A 9,768-nucleotide genomic window follows, 5' to 3' on the forward strand; every position below is an offset into this window, starting at 1 on the left:
AGACTTGCTTGCTACCTTGTTAATCACCATTGTATCACCATTGTATTCGACTTGAAGTTTCTTTTCTTTTCTTTTCCACTTATCCCGTTATCGGCCCTCTTAACCCTTTGCATGCTGGCCTATTTTCCACAGTTATCGGGCACTCCAGTGTGCGGACTCTCCTGGTGGAGTTTGGGTGCACTGCTCGGAACCAAATTTATTCTCATTTCAGTTCACCTTGATGGAATTTCATCACCCTGGGCTTGTTGGAAAGATCAGGACCAAGCGAATTCATCCTGGAAGCTCTCAGCTCCACCAGGGCCACTTCCATGACCTCTCCAAACTGGCCCACCATGCCTCGGAACGAAACAATAACAGTTTAGACTGCCGCACCAAGCGAAAAGGTACCAACTGACACAGTGCACGTACTTGCATAAACAGCGCTCAAAGTTACGTCACTCGATTTCTAGAAAGCCGTGGAGTCGCGTCACGGGGGACTGTTTTTTTGTCGATGTGCTTGATCTACACAGGGGGGTTGTGAAATATTCCCAGTCTACGAAAAAAAATCCTTTCCACTGGTCTTTGTTTGATGGAAATCGAACAAACAACAACAAAGTTAGTTAGCTCAAGTTGACTGCTTCGTTCTGAAAATTTGAATTTGATTTTTCGCATATCTTCGCGTTGCGCCAAGATGAGTTCCGAGCGCCAATTCTTCACTGTCGACGAGGCCCTTGACCAAGTTCTGAATGGAATGGTTGAAGAGTTTGTGGCTGAGCCTGCGGAGATCGATAGTTCTGACGACGATGTCGATAATGTCGTTTCAGAGAGCGAGAATGTCACCTCGACATCAGCGCTGGCCACCGATGACAACCTGCCCGAGCAATTCCCTCCTAGTGCTCCGTCGTTGTTGATGCATACTGACACCGGCCCTGGGATAGCTGGTGGTGAGCCAGAACTTCTGACTCTTGAAATTTCGAGCGACGAGGAGGACGTGGAACATTTCTTAGATCGGGAAGTGGATGTCACCTCTGCTGCGTCAAATTTTATTCGTAATGTCGAGTCAGCTGATCGTGCAGCTGATGTTGACACTGAGGCTACCTGTGAAGCCAGCACTGGCACTGCTGCTGCTGGTGTTGCCACTGGCGCTGGTACTGGTGCCGGAGCTGCTCTGGGGGATGCCACCGCTCCTGCTGCTGCACCTTTTTCTTGTGGCTGCAGCAAACACTGCCTGGCAAAATTTCCTGTGGAAGCCGTACAGAAGAGTCGCCTGGCTATGATGGAAATGGAGGACAACGAGCGTGACATGTTTAGAATGGGCATGCTGTTAGCTACTCACTACTGCACACCAGAAACACGCTGCGGAATACGAAAACATGAGTTTTACCAGTATTCGTACGATGGACAGGAGGTGTGCAGTGGGGCATTTCAGTACATCTACAACATCGGAAAAAAGTTGTGGCGCAACCTGAAAAAGCACCTCCAAGAGAATGGTCCTGTTCCTCGTCGCCATGGCAATATCGGCAGACGGCCCGCTAACGCACTCCAGTTCCCGGATGTGAAGAGATGTGTGGAGTTCCTCAAGGCCTATGTAGAGGAGTTTGGTCTACCTCATCCTGCTCCAACTCATGGACGAGCCGGAGTGCCTCCCACTTACCTCCCCGCATCACAGACTTACAAGTCGGTGCACAAAATCTATGCAGATGCGTGCATCTCTGACAACTGGCGAGCAGCAGGCCTACAGTCAATCCGAAACATTTGGAGTGCCTGCCTTCCTCATGTAAAATTTATGAGTGCCCGCACAGATGTCTGCCAACCCTGTGAAGTCCTCCGCCGTAAAGTAGTTTCTGCTGCAACGGAAGCTGACAAAACTGAGGCGCTCGACCGGTTCTCACAGCACATTGCAGGAGCGCAAGCCGAACGCAAGTATTACCGTGATGCCACTGTAGCTGCACACAACGAACTATCTGGTGTTAAAGCTGCACCCGTCCCCCCATGTCAACCCTGCTCCCAACCTCTCCTCGCTTCCCACCACACTTTTGGTTTTGCACAGCAGGTCACTCTCCCTCATCTTGCTCGTCAGCCTGGTCCTCTGTACTTTAAATCGCCAAGGAAGGTGCAGCTGTTCGGCGTGTGCAATGAAGGCATACCTAGACAAGGCAACTTCTTGCTTGATGAAACGCAAACCATCGGAGCAGACGGCACAAAGAGCCATGGTGCGAACACAGTCTTGTCTCTCCTGCATACCTTCTTTGCTAAGTCCGGCTCGGGCGAGGACAGTTGTGTCCTTCATGCAGACAACTGTGCGGGGCAGAACCAGAACCGCACAGTTGTCTCATACTTGGCGTGGCGAGTCATTGTTGGCATACACAAAGAGATCCATTTGGCATTTATGGTTGCCGGGCACACACGTTGCCTTGTGGATGGCTGTTTCGGTTTAGTAAAGAGGAAGTACCGCCGAGCCGACACCTTCACTCTGCCTCAACTCGCCAGTGTTGTCAATGAGTCGGCATCATGCAATGTTGCTCATACTGATGCTGTCACTTGGTACCAGTGGGATTCCTTTCTGGACCAGCACTTCAAGCGAGTTCCTGGGATATCAAGGTACCATCACTTCACCTTCTCATCTGCAAGTCCAGGCACCGTTGAAGTGAAGGAAAGCGTTGAGTCAGTTCTGCAGCAGGTCACCATTCTCAAGAGCGATCCAAGTGCGCTCGACTCTTCATCCCTTCCACCTGTGATTCCTAGTGCTGGCATGTCTGAGGACCGACAGAGGTACCTCCACAAAGAAATTTATCCCTTTGTAGCCGAACCCTATCAGGATGAATTGTGTCCACCCCTGGCGTAACGATCTTTGACAGTCCGCAACCATGTGCGTGTCTGTTGGTGACTTCTCCTGATCAAACCCCTCTACAGATTTTTATTTTGCATCCATGTATTTCTACATAGTCTAAACATACTGCTGTCATGCTGTGGAAACATCTACTGCCCGCTTGTTGTTACATTGGTGACATAGACCGATCTAATGAAATGCATCGATTTCTGGAGCGTAATTTGTGGCTCAATGCTGTTCAAGAAAAAGGCCGTAACTCCGTGATGGTACCGTATTTTTCGGTTCTGTTTTTTTTTTATATGATTTCTATGGATGTTCTGCATGAGTTGGCAGTGCTTCCCCAAATCCGCCAAAAATGTCATTTGGTACCTTTTCCCTTGGTGAGGCTAGACTCTGTCACTGTTACTCACTCACAAATTCTTTTTCGGCTCCTTGCTCAAATTCAACCGATTTTCACGATTCAAACTGCTCTGCAAAGCTGAGATCCACGCGCTTCATCTGATGTCCATAACGCATGCGCAGGGCAAAAGGGAAATCCCTGGCATGCTCCAAAAAAACTGCGAAGCCACGAACAAAAAAATCGCGATCACTCCAGCCCGTGATTTCCGTGTTCATTTTGTCGCCGCTCAGTGAATCTTTGTCCTGTCACGAAGGACTTTATATCCCTGTAAAGCTGAGCTCAATACCTTTCCAACAGTGTATCGTATGTGGAGATTTGATACTCTTTCACAGAGTAACAAAAGTTTGTACACCGGTCTATTCACCACGTACACGACGCAAACCGAAGCGCGTGTATACACGTCCTTAGAGCGCGTGTATACACGTCATCCGCACGCAAAGCGTTTTAAGAGTTGTGTATATCACTGTTGAGGCATCCAATGGTAAATAAAATAAAATACTACCACTAGGAGTAATGGTACGAAAGGCCTAGTCGAAATTATAAGGCTTCTGTGCTTCCTGTGCTGACAGATACAAACCCACACACGCGCACGCACACGCACAGACGCACACACACACACACACACACACACCTTTGACCTTTGACCTTTGACGCCCATCGCCGGAGGCGATGATAGCAATGCTACGGCAGAAGCCATAGCAACTTGTGCTGGGATTACACCATTCAACAGCTTGCAAGGCTGAAGAATTGACCGTCACTATTCAGCCTGGTCTACACCATACAGCTATTTGGAGTGACATTTTCTGGCCAGTGAATCCCTTTTTTGGTCTTTTTCATTTTTTTTTTCTCTTTTTTTCACACACACACACACACACACACACACACACACACGTACATACCCCCTTTATTGAATCTTTTTCTGCTTGCAATGCAGTCTTGAGAGATTCCAACTGATCAGTCAGCACCACGATCTGTAAGCAAAACAACAAAACAATACTAGTTCACTTGGAATACATTACAATCAGAAGATCAGGGAAGAAGAGCAGAATACATGCAGAGAAAATGAACAATTGCCAACTAGAAAGTTGAAACAGTGAGAATTAGCATAAACAGAGCCCTAGCAAATGCCATACATTGAAGTATAAAGGTCACCCTTACATCTCTGAAATACCGGCAAAAATCAATCCAGAAATCAAATCTATAGGCCCGCAGTGTTTTTGAAATATTTCAAATTCGGCTGGAACTTTTTGAGAATAGTTTTCGGAATATTGCTCAGGTCCGCTCCACAAATAGTTACTCTCATTATAGTTTCTAAACGATTGGATAACAGACGCCCAATTCGGAAAAATTTATGCACAAAGTGATCACACAGATTTTATGTGGTATAGATGCTGGCATAACGGTTTTTACCTAGGTACGCGTCTATAGTTTTGACATGAACTGTAGATCTATGTACTGTCTGCATGGGCTTCTACCTTTTCATCCTTAGCAGCCAGGTCCTTCTTTGTCGCAGCTCTCTCCTCTTGGTAGGCTGACGTTTCCGCAGAAAGCTTGTCAAGTCTATGCTCGGCTTCAGCTCGCTGCATGCATGTCACATCAGAGTCAGCAAATGCACGCATTAGGCGTTAGTTTTTGCAAAAGAATACCTCAAAAAGTCTGAATCACGTTGTCAAACGACATCTGCACTAAAACTGCTCATATTGCCGCTGAATGGAAACCGTGGTCTCCACAGGGTTCATGTATACGGTGTGAAGAGATTTCGTAGTTTTCGGTCAAATTGAGTTGCTTGTATGCCAACCAGACAACAGGAGGCTCTCCTACAATCAGTCATATCTCCATAGCATCCCATGATCAAGGTCGGGGGTGACATGGCTCTGTGCTGCTAGTGTCATGAACGCTATCATCACAAGCTCAGCATCACAATTTTCATCAGCCAAATTCAGCATTCAGTATCACCTCCACCACCACACTGCACTCTTAGCCGACTAGACCCTCTCGCACACAACCGTTGAGGTGATACTCAACGTTTTCTTCAACGGCCGAGAGCTCTGTCTCACCCTGTCACAAAACCCAGCATTGATACAACCAAAATACTGGGATGTCAGAAGTCGTCCACCCTCTGGCATACTACTAGAGACAATCAGCTTAGCCGGCCATCACTGCAGGGTAAGGAAATTTAAACCTGAACATGCATGCCTGAAGATGACACTACAGTTGCATCCCTGGTTCAGGCTCACAGAGCCCTAGCAAATGCCATACATTGAAGTATAAAGGTCACCCTTACATCTCTGAAATACCGGCAAAAATCAATCCAGAAATCAAATCTGTATAAAGCTAAACGAATTTTATTTTGGCTTCAAGACGGTGTTGCCGTTTACAAGCCAGTGTGGTTTAGGCAACACAATTATACTGCACACACGCGCACAAAAAAACACACACGCATGCATGCACGCGCGCACACACACACACACACACACACACACACAGCCCCCCCCCCCCCCCCTTTGCAACTTAGCCTTCTTTACCTGAGATGTCTCCAGCTGCAGTTGAGCATGCAGTTCATCAATCTTCACCTTGTCCCTGCTGTCTTCAGCCTGAGGATACCATAGCACAACAGCAAGAACATACAGCAGCTGTAGATTGAAACAAGACCCATTGGGAGATTAACCCTTTAACCGTCATATAAATTTCACCCATTGAAACGCCGAACGAAATTTCAACTTTGCCAGGTCATAACTTTAGTTGTACTCACTCGATTTTTATAATCTTGGGCTCGTTGGAAAGCTCTGGACGAGACCAGCACGATGATACCACATTCTTCGCCTCAGCAGTCACACAACCAGCGCTGGAACGTAGCGACGTCGTCTCAACGCCAGGCATGCAAATGACAAGTTCAAAACTCCGCCATGGCCGTCTCCTTCATCGTAGAGCGTTCAAATTTTTTTTGAGAGATCGAGCATTTCGTGAGGAATACGTTGGTCGCGAGCAACAGTCACAGAGCGCGTGAAGAAACGGGGAAATCCCGTGACGACGTCAGCCGCGCGCCCAGCCCAGCGGAAGTGACAAGCGTGCAGTACTCAGCGCTTGATAACTCTGCTCAACTACATCGTAGCTCAATGCGGATTTCTGCAACAGAAAGCCTGGAAAATTCGCAACCGAATCGATAGTAAATTTTCTGTCGTGGGTAAAAAATCATTCCAGTGCGAGTATTTCAAATGATGGGTCGAATTCGACCCACAAATGTATGGTCTGACGGTTAAAGGGTTAATGGGATTTCGTTGTGCGTCACAAGGAAATTGTTATAATTATGTACATGCAGTGTTTGGTCGATACAATAATGCTTTTCTTAGTAGCTCTATACAATAACTCACCGATGTGCACTCACGCACGCACGCATACACACACGCGCATGCGTGCGCGCACACATACACCTGTCCATGCACACACACACACATACATACACACACGGACACATACGTACACGCGCACCCACACACATCATCTCTCTCTCTCTGACACACTACATACCTTCGGCTGAGGGTACGTTTTGTCATCGATTTGACGCATCAATATTCTCTTCATCGACGCTTCCAAGCGCCGTGGATCAGTAGCGTGGACCAAGTGTCCATTCTCAGAGCTGCCAAAAGCTCTGCTAGCGTGAAGTTCTCTCAATCTGACGAACAGCGTGTGGTTCTGCGTCTTCATGTCCTGCAGCCGTGCCTCGCAGTTGGACTCTGTCAACTTGAGCTGCTCTTTAAGGCACTCGATCTCGCTCTCTTGCTGTCGTGTGGCGACGCAAGTCACAAGCAGAAAAGTGCATGTACAGTCAGCAGCAGGTCAGCAGTCAGTGAATAACCACCTCGGCTAGAACTTACAAATGTGTACAGAGAGCACTGGTGTTTCTTAGGCAATGTGAAATTGCCATGTACATAGCTGTCAACCTTTTGTGAACCTGAGATGGGGACAATGACATACAGTCGTCCCTCTTCAATCCAGCACTTTTAAAAAGTCTTTATAAACCAGCACCCTCGAAAAACCAGAATAATTTTCAGTAGCCAAAATGTCTGCACACTACAGTAAATCCGATTTGCTAATCCAGTACCCTTACCTCCCTAATCCGTGGCACACATGGTGCCGGATTATAGAGGGGCCACTGTACCTAGGTATGGACATGATTGTATACATATCTAGCTGAGGCATGCGACACATGCACTTTGGGGTGCCTACAGTCCATTTCAAAACTATAGACGCGCAGTTTTTTGAAATATTTCAAATTTGGCTGGAACTTTTTGAGAATAGTTTTCGGAATATTGCTCAGGTCCGCTCCACAATTACTCTCATATATTTTCTTAACGATTGGATAACAGACGGCCAATTTGGAAAAAAATATCCACAAAGTGATCACAGATTTTATGTGGTATAGATGCTGGCATAACGGTTTTTGCCTAGGTACGCGTCTATAGTTTTGAAATGGACTGTAGTACCACCCTGCCATATCGGGACGGTCCCATCCAAATTGGGACGGCAGTTATGCATTGATGTTTCTTTGGCAACGTGAAATCGCCATGTAGCACACAATTCACACTACTTTACTCTTTAACTTAACAAGAGAGATGACATAAAATGGCTGAGATCTTACCATGCGGTTGTTGGCCTTTTCAACAGTCAGTTCCCTGCCTAGGTCTGCCAGACGTCGCTCGTGATCACGCTTTATAAACTCCACCTGCTGGTAGATCTGAAGCACGTAATGAAAACAAAACAATCGGTAATACGTCTCCTGATTATTGTCAAGACTGTGTGGTTGTGAACATGGGAGGAACCCTGGCACGTAGCTAATGTATAGGCAGTGTTGTCCAGTCACCACACCAGCAAAGGTCCACCATACTCGTGCTATTTCGAAGTACATAGTCAAAATACAGTAAAACCTGGGACTAACGACCACCCTTTGGGGCCAGAGCATGCGGTCTTTAGTGGCAGGTGGTCCTTAGTTAAAGGTTTGCACCGCACAACCATAAAAATGAATGTGAGACCGTAGGCGCCTGGCAAAGTGGTCTGTAGTACCAGGCTGGTTGCTAGTCACGGTGGTCTTTAGTTACAGGTTTTACTGTATTTGAAAATAGGCAAAATGGCAGTTGTTGGGTTGCCGGTGTTAGCTGCTCTGACACCACAGATGCATGAGCCGAAACGCCCCCTGGAACCTCCATACACACATGCTGAAAGTATGCAGAAAAGCAGGCCTAGAAGAACGGTGTGCAGTCTGCGGAGGAGGTGCACCAAAGGGAAGGGTGAATGGGACAGGTACCCATATATGCAATGGGAGAGATGCACACGCACATGCATTACCGCACACGTGCACAAACACACACACACACACACACAATCTCTCTCTCTCTCTCTCTCTCTCCCACACGCACACAAAGCCACAAACCTGGTGGGCATCGCTGAGGCGTTCGCTTCTCTCCACACTGTCGCGAAGCTTGCCGAGCAGCGAGGCTACATCGGACTGCACTGCAAAGAACCTGTCACTTAGCTTGCTATTCTCAGTCGACAAGCGACCAATCTCATCGTCTTTCTCCTGCATGTCACTGAGCAGGGCCCGAACTTTGGCTTCAGCCTTTCCAAACTCCTCCGATAACTTCCTGCGGTCGCCCTTGTTGTGTAGCTCGTTAAACAAGGCAACAAAGTCTTGCAAAACCTGGAGAGGGTAGTAAGTAGTGGACAACAAGCTCATTGCGCATTGCCAAATATGGAAGGTATGAGTAATGCATGTGAGTACACTGGGATCAGCATTGCACTGTTCAACACCCCAGACGACCATGCCCAGGTGGCTGTGTGGGGTGTTATGTGAGTACACTGGGATCAGCAATGCACTGTTCAACACCCCCAGACGACCATGCCAAGGTGGCTGTGTGGAGTGTTATGTGAGTACACTGGGATCAGCAATGCACAGATCAACACCCCGGACGACCATGCCCAGGTGGCTGTGTGGGGTGTATATTGTACAAATTACGTCATTGCGCAATGGGCTTCTAGTAAGCACAAGGCTCGCTAATCCTGGCACCAGTATATGTGTGGAGCTAGGCGCGCTGCGACATGCAAACAACAACTTATGTTACCGTCGCTCGTATATTAAAACAAAAAAAGTGTTAGACGCAGGGCCGGTACCATTATCCCGGTTTCCGAAAATCAATTCTGTTCTAGCCCTATTATCTCTGGATGCACGTAATAGGCTGCAACATGCCAAACGTCTGCTGAAAATCACTATAATCCTACTGAAATAGATTCTTTGCAAGAACGTCTAACTATTCGCATAAGGGGTGAAGCGAGTACCACTATTGCTCGAGTACTGGAGAAGAAACCGAGCGAGTACGAGCGACCTCAAGTATTCCCTTCGCAATAATGCTATGGATTTGTGTTGAGTCGTTGTGTACAGTTGAGGCAGTTCCGCATGCAGCACCTACACTTGTACTTGAGGTGAGTGTGTACAAGCGGCCCTTTCAATTACCCGAGCTATGCCGCCAACACATTAACATCGAGCAGGCAGTGGACAAAATAATGT

The 9,768-nt window shown here is 47.4% G+C and overlaps 1 protein-coding gene across 3 annotated transcripts in view; it reads right to left on the reverse strand.

The window, feature by feature from the left end:
• Positions 1 to 9,768, reverse strand: part of LOC135811411 (polyglutamine-repeat protein pqn-41-like) — a 34,713-nt gene that overhangs the window by 6,778 nt on the left and 18,167 nt on the right. For all 3 annotated transcript variants that reach the window (XM_065324648.1, XM_065324649.1, XM_065324647.1), the window contains 6 exons: positions 8,638 to 8,904; positions 7,849 to 7,944; positions 6,738 to 6,989; positions 5,735 to 5,803; positions 4,685 to 4,789; positions 4,109 to 4,180 (listed from right to left, as the gene is read on the reverse strand). In XM_065324648.1, coding sequence (XP_065180720.1) covers positions 4,109 to 4,180; positions 4,685 to 4,789; positions 5,735 to 5,803; positions 6,738 to 6,989; positions 7,849 to 7,944; positions 8,638 to 8,904 — 861 coding nt within the window. The remainder of the gene's footprint in view (positions 1 to 4,108; positions 4,181 to 4,684; positions 4,790 to 5,734; positions 5,804 to 6,737; positions 6,990 to 7,848; positions 7,945 to 8,637; positions 8,905 to 9,768) is intronic.

Source organism: Sycon ciliatum, chromosome 3, assembly GCF_964019385.1.
Source record: "Sycon ciliatum chromosome 3, ocSycCili1.1, whole genome shotgun sequence".
Classification (NCBI taxonomy): Eukaryota; Metazoa; Porifera; class Calcarea; order Leucosolenida; family Sycettidae; genus Sycon; species Sycon ciliatum.